This window comes from Apteryx rowi, unplaced genomic scaffold, assembly GCF_003343035.1.
Source record: "Apteryx rowi isolate R43461 unplaced genomic scaffold, aptRow1 scaffold_531, whole genome shotgun sequence".
Lineage (NCBI taxonomy): Eukaryota > Metazoa > Chordata > Aves > Apterygiformes > Apterygidae > Apteryx > Apteryx rowi.
Genome location: NW_020450796.1, coordinates 596,062 through 614,772, shown reverse-complemented (window position 1 = coordinate 614,772; position 18,711 = coordinate 596,062). Strand labels below are relative to the sequence as shown.

General features: G+C 60.2%; 1 protein-coding gene across 3 annotated transcripts in view; it reads left to right on the top strand.

Annotated features, from left to right (window-relative positions):
* RIPOR1 (RHO family interacting cell polarization regulator 1) overlaps nt 1–18,711 on the top strand; it is a 46,343-nt gene that overhangs the window by 22,659 nt on the left and 4,973 nt on the right. For all 3 annotated transcript variants that reach the window (XM_026080960.1, XM_026080961.1, XM_026080962.1), the window contains 13 exons: nt 9,313–9,439; nt 12,208–12,357; nt 12,878–12,956; nt 13,329–13,352; nt 13,906–13,959; nt 14,358–14,510; nt 14,597–14,660; nt 14,753–14,796; nt 15,036–15,161; nt 15,580–15,728; nt 15,978–16,107; nt 17,474–18,292; nt 18,518–18,657. In XM_026080960.1, the coding sequence (XP_025936745.1) occupies nt 9,339–9,439; nt 12,208–12,357; nt 12,878–12,956; nt 13,329–13,352; nt 13,906–13,959; nt 14,358–14,510; nt 14,597–14,660; nt 14,753–14,796; nt 15,036–15,161; nt 15,580–15,728; nt 15,978–16,107; nt 17,474–18,292; nt 18,518–18,657 (2,033 nt within the window). In that variant the 5' untranslated portion in view covers nt 9,313–9,338. The remainder of the gene's footprint in view (nt 1–9,312; nt 9,440–12,207; nt 12,358–12,877; nt 12,957–13,328; nt 13,353–13,905; nt 13,960–14,357; nt 14,511–14,596; nt 14,661–14,752; nt 14,797–15,035; nt 15,162–15,579; nt 15,729–15,977; nt 16,108–17,473; nt 18,293–18,517; nt 18,658–18,711) is intronic.

The window sequence follows — 18,711 nt, the reverse complement described above, 5'->3', positions numbered from 1 at the left end:
ACAGGGACCTGCAGTGTGGGAGCCACATCTCTGTCACAGACAGGCTGCAGAGTCCCTCTGTTGCTTTGGGACTCCCTGTGCTTTCTGCCAGGCATAGGGCTGGGAGGTGACACTGGCCGCTGGGATTAGCATGTAGGGCACAACAGTCTGTCTGCAGTGGACCTGCTGCAGGGTTGGTGTGCGGGGATGGGGTTGTGCCCAGGGCGGGGAGGTGTCTGCCTTGCTCTGCCTGGGAGCCCCTCTCCTGCTTACTCCCCGCCTCTGTCATGACAGGCCCAGGCCTCAGCCCTCCTGGATGAGGGCTAGTGCCTGCCCCATAGTTCTCTCCTGCCCCAAATGCTGCTGGCTGGGGGCTTCCAGGATTGACAGCTCCACTGCTGGAGGTCCTGTGGACACTCCATGCAAAGTTGCTCTGTCGCTGTCTGCATGTGTCCCAGCCAGGGACAGGAACCCAGGTTTATCCTCCCCTTCAGTTCAGCAGCACCTGAAAAGCTGCGCAAGGGAGTTTTCCCTGTCCTTAGGCCTGGCCTGCCCCTTGGGAGCTGGACACCCATGGGGAATGGGGCATCCTCTGTGGAAAACTGGTCATGGTCTGACTGGCTCGTCAGTCATGCCTTGCTGATTTTGTTAAGGCCAAACTCCTACGCCTACTGAACAGGCGGAAAAGAAAACCCTCTTTGTTAAAGATTCAACAACCATCCCTTTTGGTTCCCACGTGAGAATCACACCCATCTTTTCAGAGTCCTGCAAAAAAGTCTGTGGAGCTGAGTCCACGGAACCAGGAGTGAGGGAGCGTGACTGGAGCATCTTTCCCCCCAGTAGGGACTGGCTCTGACTTCAGGCTGGCAGCTTGTTCAGAGGGCGATGTTTGCTCTCTCTTGCTCCTGGCCTGCCCTGAGTGCTAGAGGCAAGGGCCTCTCTGGGGAGAGCAGTCTCATGGGAGTCTGGTTGGCACAAGGCTGGCATGGTGGGCTGGTGGCAAACTGGCTGTTTGCGCTGGTGTGATGCAGCCCTGGTCAGAGCTGGTGGGGGAAGGCTGTGGGGCCTGTTGCAGTCTGCAGATCACATCATGGGTCGTGCTCAAGCCCAGCAGCAGCAGCAGGGCTGGCACCTGTGGTGCCAGTGGGATGTAGGATTTGCCATGCCATGCTGCGGCTTGGAGCCTGGGTGAAGCAGAAGTGGTGCCGACATCAGCTGGCATGCTTGGTTCTGTGGCATGGTTTTTTTTTCATGGTTTGGACATTTGTGCTCCTGCACTACATGTGGATAGGATCCCTGGCCTGCCTCAGTTTCCCTGGTGAGGCAGTGGGGTGGAGGTGCCTGGAGGGAAGGGCAGAAGATGGAATGCTCTGAGCCATGCCAAGAGCCTGGCAGGAGGGAGCTGTGCCAGGGTGGAAAACATGCCATAGTATATGTGAAGGGGCAATTGGAGGAGGGCTGCCAGGAGTGGCAGGGGCCTGCCCTGTTCCTGGTGTAGTCAGTGCTGGCGGGGCCCCTTCCCTCCAGGAGGGACAGCCGTCCTCCCTTCCCCAGGCTTTGACTCAGGCCTGAGGATGCGACGCTGGGCAGTGATGTCAGCCTTCAGGCAGGGGAAGTGTGGGAGGAGACTGCTGCCCTGGGAGCCCTCCCTGCCCCGGCCTGGCCTGCCGCACAGGAGACGGCATGAGAGAGAGCAGGCGGCAGCTGCCCACTGTGTCCCGGACGCCAGCCCCAGCCAGAGGGGGACACGCAGCCTACTATGAACGGCAAACACAAAGGTACTGAGTGCCAGCAGCATGGGGCCCCTCTGCTCACGTCCCTGTGCTGCTCTTCCCGCTTTGCTGCAGTTTCTCCCAGCTGCAAAGTCACCTGGTGGGGACTGGGGGGTCACCTACAGTCCTCCTGTACACTGAGATGTGGCTTGGAGCCCAGAGGCTTGGCGCTGTGGCTGTAGAGCCTGGGCGAGGTGAGAGGGACGTGACTTGGGGCTTGTTTTCTGTGTGTCTTCCTGGCCAGGAGACATTGAGGATGGGCTCAGGGGAGTGCAGAGCGCTGGTGTGAGCTGCTCCACATCCCAGGGAGGAAATGGGAGTCTGTGGGGACACCAACTCTGTTCCAGTTCCCAGAGCCCTGGCAGATCCAGCTCTCCCTTCTCCAAATTCATGCTGATGTGTGGTGGATGTGGTGCTTGGGAACATGTGTGTCCCCACTGCTTGGCTAGGGCAGACACTGATCATTTGGGGAACCCCAGCTGTTTGAGGTTTACAGGACAATGAAGGCTGTCTTGTGCTAGGAGCGGGAGGCTGGGCACCCAAATTTTCACTGGGGATCTTCTTTGGGTGAGTGACTTCACTTGTTGTGCCCTGGGGAGGAGAGCTCTCCCTGTTGGGGACACCAGGGATGGGTGTCTGTGGCCTGTAAGGGGAGGTTGTCACTATATTGTGCAGAGACATGGTACCAGGAGACAGGGGGTTGCACAGGTACATGACACTGGAGAGGTGCAGGAATTTGTACCTGAAGGTGGAAGTGGATGCTGGCTAGGATTGAGTGTGGGGTGTATTTCCAGCAAGAGCCCTGTGCCACACTCTGGCACAGGCACATTAGCTCCTGGTGGGCACTGGGACAGCCTACCCTCTCTGGTCAGGGTAGCAGACCTCCAGGGCACTCTAGGGCCTGCCACCTGCTCAACCTTGCCATCACAAACATTGGGGCACAGGCTCTGCATTTCGAGCCAGGACAGGGGCACATGGCACCCTGGGGCTCCAGAGCAATGCACCCTTGGATACCATAGCGATACGTCTTTCGTTGACAGATTAGTTTTCTCCCCCTCACACCCCAAGACTCTTCTGCTACAAACTGCTCCATACTGATAATGAGAATAAACAGAGCCCAAATGCTGCGTCAAGCATCCCTGGCACCACAGCCCCAGTGGAAGTGGGGAGAGCAGAGCTGGGGTGTCCTAGAGCTGCTCTCCTGCACATGGGGACCAAGTTCCCCTGGCAGAATTTGCAGGGGAGCTGCTGGTACCTGACAGCACCCTGGAGATAAGCAGGTTGGGGGGGGTGGCATTTGGGACCTTCTCAGAGTTAGGCTAATCCCACCTGGATTTTTCCAGAGACACTTGGGAAGCAGAGCCCCAAGCGGTCTGCTGGGCACCTCTGAGGAGGTTCCCAATCTCTGCAGGAGCAGGGGTCTGATGCCCCTGGATGGGCTTTCTTCCCCTCTGGCAGGGTGGGGAGGTGAACTACAGCCCGTAGTCCCCCAAGGGGTTGGGGGTCCTGGCTGGGTGTTTGGTCTGTGCCCTTGTCAGTGGGTTACCAGTCTTTCTCTGAGGGATCCAGCCTGCTGAATGCAGCCCCCTTCACTGTGACTGCAATGGTCCTGGGCCAGTTCTTATGAGCTGTCCTAGAAAATAGGTGATAGTCAACTCAACTGGGCATAGAGGAACTACCCCAGCCCTCCGTGGTGGCCTCCTCCCTGGGTACCAGTTTGGGGCTTGCATCCCCTGCTGGCAGCAGGCTGGGAGCCCCTGGGTACCCCGGGCCAGGCATCAGGGTGGGATCCAGCAGGTGCCCCGGGCTGGGTGATGGGGTGGTAGCCAGTGGGTGCCTGAGGCTGGGCAGCGGGGTGGGAGCCAGCAGGAGCCCTGGACTGGGCAGCTGGGTGTGAGCTTGCAAGCCCCTTTGCAGAGCGTGCTCTGACTGTCTCCCTGTGCCTTGTCCTGCCCTGCCCTTCCTCAGGGATACTCCAAGGGGTAAATAAGCACTTCCTCCAATTCTTCCCATTCGGAGCTCCTTCCCTTTCCTGCTGCCCTCCCACTCAGTGCAAGGAGCCAGCCAGCGTCCTGCGGGTGCGAGGGCGGACACCTCCGCCATGCCTCCCAGCACTGCCAGCGCTGCCCAGGCCAATGTGGGGCTGAGGGGCCGAGGCAGCCTGGCAGGGGCTCTCTGGCAGTATGGATTGGCCAGTTCCCTAGGACCGTGACTTTGGGCAGCCCTGAGGGTGTCCGCGTCGCCAGCCCCTATCACAGAGCAGCCAGACCAGCATCTGCCGTCTCAGAGGGTGGCTGCGGCCTTATTGCTGGGAGTTTCTTTCCCTGGTGTGTCATAGGGAGTTGTGATGAGGTTCAGAGTTTTTGACTCATCTGACTAAAAATGATCCCCCTACTTGCCTTGTGTCGTGGCTCAGCTGGGGGCAGGCAGGGAAGGGCCTCGCTTCCTGGAGGAGAGGCAGAGCGTGGAGGAGGTCAGAGAAGAGGCAGCTCCCAGGCCCTCTGTGACCAGGCAGCTCAGTGCTAATCCCTGGATGCTCCCATCCTCTGTGCCGGCTGAGTTGGGGGGGAAGGAGGAGGGAGAACTGCTCCAGCCCATGCACAGCACCGCCAAGCGTTGTCCTGGGGCCGGAAGGGGCTGGCGGGGGGCTGGGACGTGCATGTGGGTTAAGCCAGCAGAGATGCAGCTGTACAAACAAGGATGCAGCAGCTCGGGTAGGGGGAAGAGTGCCAAATGCTTGAGCTTGAGGACTCTTCCTCAAAAGGTTTTCCCTCTGGTTCACCCTGGTAGCAAAGGCAAGCTCACCCAAAGGTACAGGGGCAGCACTGTTGGCACAGGGCAAGAGGATCTCTGCTCACCACAGCCACCTGGCCTGGCCTGACACGACACCTCAGGCATGACTGAGCCATGAGCAGGACAGGCTGGCCCCAGGCAAGGTGCCAGCACCATTGTGCCCTCTTGGGGGGACATACCTGTGCCCAGCGAGGTGGCTGCAGGCAAGTCACCATGTGCCATCAGCATGGGGACTGTGGCTCAGCTCTGCCAGCCCCTTCTGGAGAAGCCCCTTGTGTGGCTGCCTGCAGCATCCCTTGTTGCTGCTCTGGCCCTGCTCCTTGGGGGTCAGGACACAGGGTGCTGGAGGGTCCTTGCTGGGCACCCTTGGGCATTTCTGGCCTCAGATGCACCTGTGACATTTCTGGACATGCTGGTCAGAGCACAGCTCCCACAGCTGCAGGGCTGGGGGTATGGAGGGAGCCTGTTTGGGCTCTCGGGGCGTCTCCAGCTCCTGCAGTGTTGATAAACCCGAAAGAGCGACCTGAGGCTGGTGTCTGAGTGTCAGAAACAGAAACCAGCTGGGACCAACCCAGCCGGTTGGACTGCCCCCCCTCCCATGCTGTGCGCGGAGAGGAAGCTGGTAGCAGCATTCTTGGTATCCGAATCATCTTGAGAACACTAAGCGCGGGAGAGAAGAGCCTGGCATCCAGGCTGGAGAGCCCACGGGGTGGACTCCAGCGCTCCCTGCAAAGCCGTCTGCTCAGCTGGTAACATCTGGTCTCTCTTGGCTGCGTCGTGGGCAGTGTTGGCTGGAGCAGGGCAGAGGGACAGACCATCAGACGAGCAGGCTCCAGGGCTGCATTCCCCCTGCCGTGTCCCTGGAGGGCTGCAGGCAGTCTGCGACCGAGGCTCAGGAAGGTGCTGCGACCAGCAAGGTTTCATTAGAAGGTAGCTTCATTAGTGCTAAACTTTTAATTGGGGGTGGGAGGGTGGGGGGTTTGTGGGGTTGGCAGGGACAGGACCTTCGGGGCACAGGGACACGAGGCTCCAGCTGCTCACCTCTGGGACTCTTTCTTGGCCGACCACAAGGAGAGGGAGGGGTGTGCCCCAGGCTCAGCTGGTGGCAGAGACGTGTGTCAGTGCTCTGTCTGGCGCTGGTCTCCCTGTGAGCCTGGCGAGGGGCTCCTTGGAGCCTTGGGTGAGACGCCGCTGCTGGCTGCCCCTCTGGGAGTGCGCCCTGGGCTCCGCTCACCGCCATGGCCAGCCACAGCGGTACCAGGTACCTCTTATCTCGGTAATGTCTGGAATGCACTACGCCGGGGCTTTCCCTCCGCCAAGAGCGGAGTGTGCCTGGAACAGGAGACCCCATGCTGTGCCTGCCCAGCCTCCTACCAGGAGTGAGAGACCCTGCACTGTGCATGCCCAGCCTCCCATCTGCTGCTTCCCAGTGCCTGGGTTGCTGCCAATGTATGCCAGGCTAGAGCATCCCTCAACGCTTGGCAGGAAGGTAGGGCCCACTCGGCATTCTTGGGAGTGTTGAAGGAGTTTGGGCTCCTGGCATGGTGCTGGGCTGCAGGGTACCATGGCCCAAGGAGCTGACACTGGAGGGGCTAGGGGGTGCTAACGGTGGGGGCTGCAGAGGGCAGCAGCTGGTGCTGGCAGCCTTGGGCAAGAGCTGGCAGTGAGCAACCAGTCCTCCAGGCCAGTCACTGGGCTGGCTGGCAGCAAATGCCAGGGCTGAGTGGTCCCATGGTGCTGGCCAAGGCCTGTCTGCATTTGTTCTTACAGCAGTTGCGGCCCCACAACATGGTGCAAATCAGGGTGCATTTGGGAGAGAGCCTAGCAGGGGGAGGCTGCTGGTCTCTGGGCTGGGACAGGAGGACACAGTCCTCTGGGAATCACAGCTTATCACACCGCTCCTTGTCTTGATGCAGTAGCCTCAGGCAGGCTGGGAGCATGTCCCAGCTTGGCCCACCTAGCTGCTGGAGTGTACAAGAGATCTTGGGGGAGAGCCTGGGGCTCATTCTGACTTTCCAGGGAGTCAGGCAGGGGAGATGCATTGCTCCCGCGGTGATGCCCTCAGCATCCTTCTGCCCTTGGGATTCCCTCAGCATCCTTATCCTCCACCAGTGCCCTCAGCATTTCTTTCCCCTGTGATACCCTCAGCATCCTTCTGCCCCTGCAATGTCCTCAGCATCCTTTTCACCTGCAACGCCCTCAGCATCCTTCTCCCTGAGGAATGCTCTCAGCATCTTCCCTAGCAATGCCCTCAGCATCCTTTTCCCCTGTGATGCCCACAGCATTCTTCCCAGCAATGCCCTCAGCATCCTCCTCCTCAGTGCTGGCTCCTGCCTGAATGGCCCTTCTTAGAGCCTTCTTGTGCCCTCAGACAGCAATAGGGGCTGGAGAAGGATGGGCTGGGAGGGCTGTACTCTCCCCTGAGGAGCTGTGCTTTTCAGGGTGACCTGCCCCACATGTGCAGATCCCACTGCAGCACTGGCAGGTGCTTTCCCTGCAGATTAGGCACCATAACACCCAGCTGGGGCAGCAAGCCCCATAGGCCTTGCTCGCTCGGCAGGGGGCTGATTAAACAACATTGCAGAGGGTAATCTGCCCAGGCCCTGCAGGTCAGCCAGGCTGCTGGGGATTACAGCTCCTGGTAATGAGCTTAATTGGGACAGTGCCCTCCTGGAAACTGGAGGGGCTGGCACTGAGCTAATTCTAAGGCTTTGGGACCTGCAGCGCAGTTTGGTTGTGTGATCCCAGGCTGCGAAAAAAGTGCCAAGGAGAGGGGACAGATGGGCAGCAGGACTTCTGTGTTGTGCCTACTGTGCCCCAACTCCACTTGGCAGGAGTTTGTCTGTGGTGGCAGCCTTTGAATTGTAGCTGCCTCAGTGTAGTGGACCTGGCTCATCCCAGCCACCTGTGTCAGGGCCACTGGAGCTGGGCTACGAATGCCCAGGCCTCAGCTGGGTATTCGGAGAGGAGAAAGCTGTGGCATGGCTTTGGGACAGCGGGGAGCACAGCACCGCTCACATCTCCACCAGCAGTCAGGCAGGTGCGTGCCATGTGGCGAGTGATTCGGGTGCTGGGCTCTGGGGTGCCGTCGCTCTGGGGGAAGGAGTGGGCTTGCTGGGGAGGTGGCCATCCCTGCCTAGGGGGTAGCTTGGCCACCATGGAAAGGCTGTGAAAGCAGGCTGGGGAGTCCAGCTCCCGAGCATGGCTGCCACTCTGTCAGGAGTGAGCCCAGCAAGGGGAGGTGACCCTCTGATCTTGACTGTGCCACGCACATCTCTGTGCCACAGGAGCCTTGGCAGTGACCATGTCCCCATGCTGCCGCCAGTACCACTGGGAGCTGGTGGGGCTCACTGTCAGCCGTGCTGGAGAGGAGGAAAAGCGCAATGCAGGGAATGGGGAGCCAGTTCTGGCTGGCGTTAGCTTGGCCCAGTCTGCCAGGTGGGGGGTCTGCGTGTCTCTGGGGCTATGCACAGCCTTCCCCTGTGGGGTGTGCGACTGCCAGGCACCACATGGGCTCATCCCCAGTAGTAACCAGTTCCCCAACCCGCAGCTCAGCTCTTGGGGCCAGTGGAGCAGAGGGACCAAATTGGTATCAGCAGTGGCTGGGATAAAATGGAGCATCCAGCAGGCAGTGCTGTGGCTCCTGCCCCACTCCTGTGGCTGCCTAGGCCCTGTGCACAGCAGCAGAGTCAGTCCTGGCAGCAGGAGCTGGTGGGGAAGGGCAGGAGTGGGCACAGCTCCTCTGTGTGCCCATCTGGCATTGCTAGGGGTGGCAGGGCCAGAAGGGGCAAGACTCCTCTGCTCTTTGCTAGTGGTTTTAGCTGCCCTCTGAGCCTCTGGCAGTTTCTGGGGATGCAGCAATTGCTCTCTGCAATGTGGGGTGGTAGCCAGGTCAGGGCAGCGAGACTCTGAAATCTGGGCTATCCCGCACAGGGTGAGTGGCTGGCATTGACCCCAGTGGCTCTCTTGGGGATGGACAGGTACTGGCAGCAGTTTTGGGGCTCCTGGCACTGTCTCTTTGGCATCGCACTGCTGGGAGCAGAGAGGCTGTGACAGCAGTGGGCTGGGGCATGTGCCTGCTTGCTGTCCTGGGCACTGTCCACGTGGACTTTCCAGGGTCCTTCTGGGGATGGCTCTGCCTTTCCTTCCCCAACATAGAGCTCTTGGCTAAAGCTGGGGACTTTCCAGAGTGCTTTGTTGTCCGTGGGTTTCCATCCTGGCCGCTGGAGCAAACGGAAGTGAGCTTGGACACAGCAAAGGGCTGGGCAGCCAGGTCTGGCAGCCCTTCCTGCCCCTGCAGCGGGACGTGGGCAAGGGTGAGTTTGGGGAGGAGATGGCCAGGCCAGGGCACGGTGGAGGATTTGCCAGTGTCCTGGAAGGGCTGTGGTGGGCCTTGGAGGTCAGCCTCTTTCTGTGGCTCCCATGGGGCCACACTGGGACACGTCCAGCTGTCTGTTCCCCCTGAGCACTCACAATGTCCAGAGCCATGTTATGGGCCATGTTTCACCCAGGGCAGGGCACTGACACCACCACTGCAGTCAGTATGGGAGCCCTGCAGCCATGGCCCCAGTGCTACCAGAGGTGGGTCACCAAGCTGAGGGGGACGGGAACCTTCCAGCCCTGTACCAGGGCTCAAAGGAGTGCTGTGTTTGCCCAAATCCATGGGTGCCAGCCCCATGGATTCCATGCCCACCCCAGTCTCAGTGGCAGCTCTGCCTGTGTGTGCCACTCCTTGCCACAGGTGACCCTGCTGTCTCATGCCCTGCAGGGAGGCCCTCCAGGTCACACTCGACAATGTCACTGTCTGTGCGGCCGCAGCGCCGAGTCCTCGTCGCCAAGATCAATAGAAGCCAGTCGTTCGCCGGAGTGAATTCGACAGTGGACCGGCCCTTCAGGTAAGAGCTGTGTGCTTGTGCTGCCTGTTGCAAAGGATGAGGACAGGGACAGGGGTCTGTCAGCCCATGTCCCAGCTGGGAGGAAGGGCCATCCTAGGCTGGATGAGGGCCATGTAGCCCAGCCCTCCTGGAGTATGGAGGAGCAGATATACTGTGATTGTTCTCATGCTCTGGCCAAATCTTGAGGACTTCCCCATGTCCAGCTCATCGCATTTAATGACTGTCGGTGAAGGGAGCTGAAGGGGCTTTGAAGCTTTATGTTTTGACTGCCTTGACACCCTGTAGCAGCAAGTTTCTTAGTTTAATTGAGTTCTAGTGTGAATCAGGGCTTCCTTTGGGTCTTTTTAAGCCTGTTGCTGCAAGATTTTATTGGCTGCCCATTAGCTGTGTTGCAAGGAACAGTGAGCAGTTGTTCCCTACCCATCCTCTCCAGCTGCTGGCAGTCTTATGGGCCCCATCATATCCTTCCTCCTCCTCTACTGAAACTCACACTGACAGGAGCCATTCCGTGCACTGCTCATCCCTGCCCGTTTCCTAGCTCATGGCTCCCCGCTCCCAAGGAGCTGCAGGTGTCCCTTGGGACGTGGGTGTGGCATGGGTTTGGGCTGTTGGGTCATGGCATTGTAATACTTTCAATCCTTTTTCCTAGCGCTCAGCCAGGCTCCTTACCTCCTGATGCATCCAGCATCTCCCAGGCAGGAGAGACATCTCTCAGCCAAGCAGATGGGGAAAGCAGTGTCACGAACGAGCCTGGCCTCAGGAGTGCCTCTAGCTGCCATGCCACTCTATGGGCACCTCAGCTGTGTGGGCACAAGGCCAGCTAGAGCTTTCCAATGCCTAGGAGCAGACTCAAGTCCTGTTCAGCATGCTCCAGCTGCCTGCTGTGGAGACATCTCCAGATCTGAGGGTGCCGGTGTAGCCCATGGTCACTCAGAGAAGGGAATGTGGGGGGTGCTGGATGGACGCCTGCAGCCAAGCAGCTTGTAGAGAGATGCTTGTGGCATCCAGGGCCCTGGAGAATGAGAATGAGGAGGGATGGCTGTGGAGAGCAAGCACTTGCCCATCACTCTGGCTTGGGATGAGGCCAAGAAGTTCACTCCTCCCCTCTCCCCCCAGCAAAGATTCAGGGAAGTCTTTTGACCACTTCTCCAAGGAACCACACAGGATGGGAGGTCTGACCTGAGAAGGTCACTGCTGGGAAACGGTGAGCGCAGAGCATCTCTTAGGTGCTGGTAGCATAGCAGTGCATTGGAGGAGGAAAGGAAGAGCCAGTCTGAATAGGGCTTTGCAGGTTGGGCTGGGTAGTGAGTCCATTGTACAAGGCAGGAAGGGTGGTATTTGGGTCCCAGCTGTTGGGTTGGCATCTGGGTGCACAGCCCTCCCACAGCTCCCCAAGGCAGTGGGGCAGGCAGAGGTATTTGTACTGCAGGCTTGATGGTGTCCAGAGAGGTGTAGCATCAGTGCTGTGTTCCTGCCCTGTGTCACTGTGCTGTGGAATGGGATGATAGGGCTCTCCATCCTCAGGATGCACCCCTGCTGATGCTGGCTGGGATCCCTGCCTGTCTCAGGGGGTGTATGGAGGCAGGCCAACAGGCCAGTGGTGGCATGCATTGCCCTGCCATCACCATGCCCGGACTACAGGGAGCATCTCCATGCTCCTGCCAACCCAGGACGCTGGGGATGGAGCAGAGCATGGTAATCCTTTGGAGGGTGGTCAGGGCTGGAGACATGCATGTGGGCACTCCAGGAGCATGGCCTGGCTGTGGCTGGAGCCAGGTCAGTTTGCCCTTACCCCCCCCTCCCCCCAAGAAGCATAGGGCCCTCACACCTCCACAGAGGGTGCACCACGGCTGGCCTCTCCAAACCCTCTGAGATGGGGCTAGTTCCCCTGCTGTTCTCCCCTGTGAGCTCAGCAGGCTTGCTCCCTGCCCTTCCCATGCCAGCCATGGCTTTAGGGCAGCCACATGCATCTTAGGGGCTGTTCTCATTCCTCCTTGCATCCCTTTCCTAAACTAAGCAGTGCTTTCTACCTCTCTGTAGAGGTTTCACGGACCTTTGTCATGCTCCCTGCTGTCCTATGGACCTGTCAACCTTGACACCTGGGATTTAAGACTGTCCTGGGACTGAGGTTTCACCAGGAGGGCTAGCAGTGGGATAAGTGGCCACAGTGCCTGTGGATCATGCACTCTTGCGAGTCCCAGCTAGCCACTCTGCCTTGCCGGGTGCATGTGTTGCTTCTCCTCCCTGCATGCAGGGTGTTTGTACCTATTGCTGAACTTTCACAACAGTTGCTTTGGACCTCGTGCATTGTCTGTCCCACCCCCTCTGGCATGCAGGAGGCTTCAAAGCAATCCCCAGCTGCTCCTGCCATGTGTGGAGCATGGGATGCACCATGGGGCCTGGAGCAGTGGACTTTCTCTGCTCAGAGGCAGTGAGAGCCAGCAGGGCTGGTGAAGGCTCTGTGCCCACTGACTTGAGGTCCTGGCTGGTGACAGCAGGGGCGCAGACACACGGGGCAGGCAGTACTGCCTGGTCCTGCAGGCGCTCGTGGCTCCATCTCGCCCAGCCCTGCTGGCCGGTTAGACTGCCTGGCAGGGAGTCGTGGGAGAGGCAGGCAGGTCTGGATGGAGTACTCCCAGGACCTGGCCTCCTTTCTGGTGCTCCCTCTTGTCTTGAGCTGGGGTGACTTGGCAGGCTGGGAGACCCAGGGTGGACCCTGACTATGGGTTCACCCTAGCCATGCTGGGTTTGCCTGCCTCTTTCTGCAGGAACCTCTCGCCCTTCACCCCCACTGTCTCCCGCAAGGCTGGCTCCAGGGTCAGTAGGATGTTCTCAATGTCCCACAAATCCCCACCGCCCAAGGTGCCTCAGCCCAACCGCCTGGATGAGGTGTATGAAGCACTAAAGAAGGGCCTGACGTAAGTGCTGGGGCTTCCCATGGCTGGGTGGTTGAAGTCAGGGAGCCCCAAAGGGCACAGGGACAGCTTGGCATGGGTTGAGGTGGCCCTGGGGCAGGATTAGCAGCTCTCTCCTCTCAATGGACAGGCATGTGCCAGGTACCCTGGGCACATCCTGCTTCAGCGTAGTGCCTCAGGGTCCTGGAGCAGTGCAGGGGAAGGAGTGCAAGCTCCTGAGGTTCCACAGGGCAACAGGAGGGCCAGGATTGCACCACCTCCCTGAGACTGTCCCCAGCTGGGACATATCTGGTGCTGCAGGGTTGGCCCTGGTACTCCCCTCTGCATCTTACACAGGGGTGCCTATGGGCTCTCTTGCCTGGGTGCTGAAGGCCGCTGTGATATATGGGGAATGGAAAATGGGAGTGCAGGGCCCGACCTAGCTTGCTGGGCACAGTGTGGACTGTGGCTGGCAGGGGCCATGCCATGCATGCCAGGCTTGACATGACATCTCAACCTGACCACTGTTGTGCTGTCGCCCCAGAGCCTACCTGGAGGTGCACCAGCTGGAACTGGAGAAGCTCAGCACCCAGATCCGCGAGTCCAAGAGGAATTCGCGCCTGGTGAGTGTCACAGCCCCCAAGGGCCTGGCTGGGCAAGCTGGTTCCATTTGGCCCAGCCTGGGTGCACAGGAGAGAAGGGCCTTATGGGGAGCAGCACTTTGCTTCCTGGTCATGGCTGGGGCAACTCATTGTCCATCTGTGCCCCGGGGCAGAGCCTCTTCCTATGACGGCATTCAGGGCCCTACCGGGCTCTGATGTTGGGCTGTGCAGGGCTCCTATTCTACTGTCGTGCACATCCCTCCAGCCCTGGCTGGGTGCTGCATGTCTGCGCTGACATGCTATGGGTGGTGGTTGTGCGACGTGCCGGGTCTCTTTGGGCAGAGCTGGCTTTGTGCTGCATCTTACCCCTCTCCTCTCTCCTCTCTCCTCCAGGGCTTTCTCTATGACCTGGATAAGGTAAGTGGGAGCAGTGTCCTGTCACCCTTGCCTCCCCCATCCTAGGGCCAGGAATGTGCTGCTGCAAGCCCCTTCTCTGCTAGCGGCACCCCATTGTCCAGTACCTGCCCTCCCTTTCCTGCATGACAGAGTGCCTGCAGCATGGGATTGGGGCTCTCTGGGCAGAGGATGAAGCAGGGACAGGCAGGGACTTATAGCCAGCTTCTTGCAAGCAGCAGCTGTGGTTGGTGAGTGCTTGCTGTGGGTTAGCTCTGAGCGTGGGTGAACATGGGAGAAGAGCACCATGGAACCTGGCCTGTTCTCCTGGGAGACCCTACAGAGCAGGGGAGGCTGTAGGATGCTGCCAGCTCATGGCTGCAAGCTCGGCTTCTGCTCTGCTCACCACCAGCTACCCCTCTGCAGTGCCCTGCACACAGCAGGGCCAATGACCAGGGCATGTCCCAACCCATGGCATGGGCATGCAGCACGGTGCCTGGCCTGGGCACATCCTGGCCTGCTACCCCTCTCAGGAGGGTTTCTTTTGCCTCTCATGCTGTTTCCTCTGCTCTTCCAGCAAGTCAAGTCAATTGAGCGCTTCCTGCGTCGCCTGGAATTTCATGCTAGCAAGGTAAGAACTGGGAGCTGGGGTAAACTTTGTGGGCCTGTGGGCTTCCAGCTTCCTTGCAGCATTGGGAATGTGGGACTCTTCCCCACCTGGCTCCCGGCTTGTTCCTCACATCAGTCGTGCTTCAGCAATGCCAAGGCAAACTTGTGCCTTGGCCCCACTCAGCCTGCTCTGCACCTGTGTCTTGGCACAAATGCAGCCATGTGCTGTCCCACCAGGCACATGGTCCTGCATGAGCAGGGTGCCCTGGAGACTGGCTGAAGAAAGCCTTAAGGCACAGCTTCCGGAGCCTGCCAGGAGCCAGCAGGTCGGTGCTGGCCAGCCCACAGTCCCTGCCTGCTGTTTGGCCCTCCCAGCACAGCACCCTGCCCCTCACTGCAACTCTGAGCCTGTCCTTGCAGATAGATGAGCTCTATGAGGCCTATTGCATCCAGCGGCGACTCCGTGATGGGGCCCACAACATGGTCAAGGCTTACAGCACAGGGTCACCGGGCAGCCGAGAGGCACGTGAGAGCCTGGCCGAGGCCAGCAAGGGCTACAAGGAGTACACAGAGGTGAGGTGCCTGGCATGGGGTAGGTCGAGTGGGTGCTGAGCCTGGGGGTTGCTGCTGACAGGTGCTCTCCATCCCTCTGCCCCCAGAACATGTGCCTGTTGGAGAGTGAGTTGGAGAGTCAGCTGGGCGAGTTCCACGTCCGGATGAAAGGTAACACATCCCCCTCCAGCCTGGCCCACTGACTGCTTCGTGCCAGCCATGGACTCAGCCATGCACTGACGCCCCTCCGTCTTCTCTTGCAGGACTGGCAGGTTTTGCCCGGCTGTGCGCTGGTGACCAGTATGAGGTTTGTGGGACCTCTGGAACATGGATCAGGCTCTGCTGTCCTCCATCCCTGTGGTCCTTACTGTGCCTGGGGGTGTACAGACAGGCCCTGACCTGGCGTACCGACACTGGCTGGGCTGGCATGCTGTGGGTCTGTGGTGGGTGGCATGGGGCCCTGGACGTGCCCTGGGAGGGGTGGAGAGCACCCGCCATCCTGGTACTGTATTTCCCCCTGCCCTCATGCCTCTGCTCTCTCCCCAGATCTTCATGAAGTACGGACGGCAACGGTGGAAGTTGCGGGGGCGCATTGAGGTGAACAGCAAGCAGGTGTGGGACAGCGAGGAGATGGTTTTCTTGCCCCTCGTCACCGAGTTCCTCTCCATCAAGGTACAGGGCTCTGTGGATAGAGCAGAGAGGAGGCAGGGACAGTGTGGGCTGACAGGCACTGTGCCACCTTTCCTGGCCAGAGCTGCCCTGGGAGCTGTGTAGGGGAACAGCAGCAGAGGTTATGCCATGCCCTGAGGGAAAGCTGTGCTCTAAACACATATAAAAAGCCGTGGGCTGCCTGTGGGAGGAGAGCACACCAGACGCAGCACTGGGAGCCAATGGGGGTTCCCTGCTTGCTGCAGCCCAACTACCACATTGCATCTCTCCAAGGATTGCCTCCAGGACCTAAACCTAATCCTTGCTGGGGAGGGTGGAGGGGATGCTGTCCCATGGTGGTGGCATCCTGGCAACAGCAGGGATGCTGTGTGTCTAGCATTCGGTGCCTTCATCTCATCCTCTCTTCTCCTTCCTTCCCCAGGTGACGGAGCTTAAGAGCCTGGCCAACCATGTCGTGGTGGGCAATGTGTCATGTGAGACTAAGGACCTCTTTGCAGCTCTACCCCAGGTAGTGGCTGTGGATATCAATGACTTGGGTACCATCAAACTCAGCCTGGAGGTGACCTGGAAGTGAGTAGCTCAGTAGGCATCCCTGGCAGGGCACGGCAGGGCTGGGATGCCTGGCATGGCATGGCGAGAGCTGGCCTGCCCTGGGTTCTCCCCCATCCCAAACCTGGGTTGCAGTTGTGGGGTGCCAGAGGTGGACTGAATAGGGCTGCAGGGCCTTGCCTGCCCCAGTACCCCTCCTGCTCACTGTAGAGCTGGGTCAGGACCCCATCATTTGGCCTGCACCCTTCATCTCTCTGCTCTGCTCACCAGCCCCTTCGACAAGGACGACCAGCCCTCAGCAGCCAGCACCGTCAACAAGGCCTCCGCAGTGAACAAGCGGTTCTCCACATACAACCAGAGCCCACCTGACACGCCATCCCTGCGGGAGCAGGCTTTCTATGTAAGTGCGGTGCGAGGCAGAGCTGCCCACCATGCGGGTGATCTGGCGCACAGAGGGGAGTGTGCGGGCATGTGTCCGCCCAGCCACTCCGTCGACTTATGTGGGCCCCGCTAGGTCCCGCTGGGTGGCACGGCTCAGGGGAGATGGAAGGGGGCAGCCCCTTGTCCCTCTGCACCCCGTGCTCCATCCATCTGTCCACGGCCTCCCAACACTAGCCTGTAAGCCCCTACTTCTCCTGTGATCACGGCTCCTCTTCTCTCCGCCCAAGAGCCCAGCGCAGGCAGCCGACAAGCACGGCTGGTCCTTGTTGGATATCTTTCGGGAGGCACTCTTCGAGAAGCTGTCTCAGAGCTGCTCCTGCGGCGACGTCTCCTCGGTCGAGCTTGGGAGATGGCCGCAGCAGGGCTGTGTAAGTGCGAGGGCTGGAGCTGGCCTGTAGCTTAGCCCAATGGCTTGGCTGTTCTGCAGTAGTGATAGCCACTCCTTGCCTCCTACTCACTAGCCCTTTCCGAAGGCCAAGGTCCTAATCCTGCCAGCTGAGGGCCTGATCTTGCCAGCTGGGGCCCTGGCTGGCATGAGGGGATAGAGCCACCAGGGATGCTGTCGCAGTGAGCACTAGTGTCCTCAGCTTCCACTGGAGCCCAGCCACAAGCTCGGGGAGCACTGGCTGTGTGGGCTGGCCCTGCTCCTCCATCTATGAGCCCTCATGTGAGAGCCAGGCAGTAGTGAGTAGAAGGTGTGTCCGTGTCCCTGCACTGGTGGCATTGGCGTGGCGTTGGTGTGACGTGGCGTGCTGGCTGGTGCTGCCCCCTGCAGGCTGGTGGCGGGGCCATAGCTGTCCTTGTAGCTGTGGCGTGTAGCGTGGCTGCGCTCTGCGTGTGTTGCACCTCCTCTGCGCCAGACCTCCCCGTAGCACCGGGGAGCTTCCAGCATCCTGGAATGGTGCCCAGCAAACCAGAGCATGTGCGGTGGGGTCTAAGCAGCAGGACTCCTGGGTTCTTCCTCAGTGTGGTGTGGGATCTGGGACTTGAAGGGGAAGCAGCACATGGGCAATATGGCCATGGTGTGCCAGGCCTTCGCCTTCCTCCTTGCTGGGCCTGTGGAGCCAGGTTGGGCAAGAGGCATGAGCCAGCAGCTCCTGGGGCCCAGGCTCCTGCAGCTGGAGGGGGTTGATCTCTGCTCTGGCCCCATGAGATCCCCGGAGCACCAGCCCCAAGGGTTGCAGTAGCCTCAGTGCTTTCTGGCTCAGGCCTATCCTGGCCCCCTCAATGGGAGGGGAAGGCAGCCCAGGTGAGGGCAATGCCCCGAGGAGCTGGGCGGCCACAGGAGGTGCCCAGCTGATGCACTGTGTCCTTTCCCTTCCCAGAACATGCTGCGGCGCCAGGAGGAGCTGGAGAACGGCACAGCCTGGTCCATCTCCTCGGAGTCATCAGATGATTCCTCGAGCCCCCAGCTGTCAGGCAGTACCCGCCACACTGTGCACAAGCCTATCGTGCAGCCAGAGGTGCAGGCCTCGGCCCCTGCCATCGAGATTTCCTTCTCCCAGCAGCAGGAGGCAGGGGCTGGAGTCAGCATCCCCGCTGGATCAGGGCTGCCCAACCAGCCAGAGGAGCAAGGCAGCTCCAAGAAGGATGTGGTGGCCAATGGGCACGTGCCCTACTCCCGGACTCTGAGCCACATCAGCGAAGCCAGCCTGGACACCACGATGGAGGCCAAGGCTGTGGAGTGCATGTGGGAGCCCTCTCCAAGCCCAGAGGACTCTGGCCCAGGCGAGCCAGACACAGACTCCCTCCGTGGTGCCTCAAAAGTGGTGCCGGCAACCTGGGCAGGACAGGACAGAGGCCTCGAGGCCAAGCCCCGCATCATGGTGTCATGGGCTGAGGCCTGTGAGATGGAGGCCACGCGGGTAGAGCCGGTGGTGAGCCAAGCACCGGTGCAGGGTGGCTGTGACACCAAGGCCCCCACACAGGCCCCAGCCCCGGCACACACCTCCGTGGAGGAGATGCCCACCCACACCCCAATCCTGCCTGCCGGTCCTCCTGAGGTCCCACGAGTGAAGGCCGTGGACTCAGGCTTGGAGGAGGCCATCAGCCTCTTGGGCTCAGCCCTGGATGACTATCGGGGACAGTTCCCAGAGCTGCAGCCCCTTGAACGGGAGCTCAAACACCTGGAGGAGATCTTGCTGGTGAGGGGGCCTCAGAGGGAGTCCACAGCAGTACCTGGGGATGAGGGCGGTAGGGCCATCCCAGCTGGCAGGGCACAGAGATGAGGGTGCTGGGGCCATCCCAGCTGGCAGAGCCTGGGGACAAGGATGGCAGAGCCATCCTGGCTGGCGGTACACAGGGATGAGGGTGCCAGGCCATCCTGGCTTGCATGCCAGGGTCTGACGAAGTCATGCCCTCCTCCACAGCACAAGCAGGGTGTGTTCCTCAGCCGGGCCTCCAGCATCAGCCTCACGGTGGAGCACGCACTGGAGAGCTTCAGCTTCCTCAATACCTCTGACATGGATGACTCTGAGGGCTCTGAGGAGGAGGCCATCCGGGACGAGAGGTGCGCAGCAGCAGGGTTCAGGACAGTACAGGGCAGGATGCAGCCCTGGGGCAG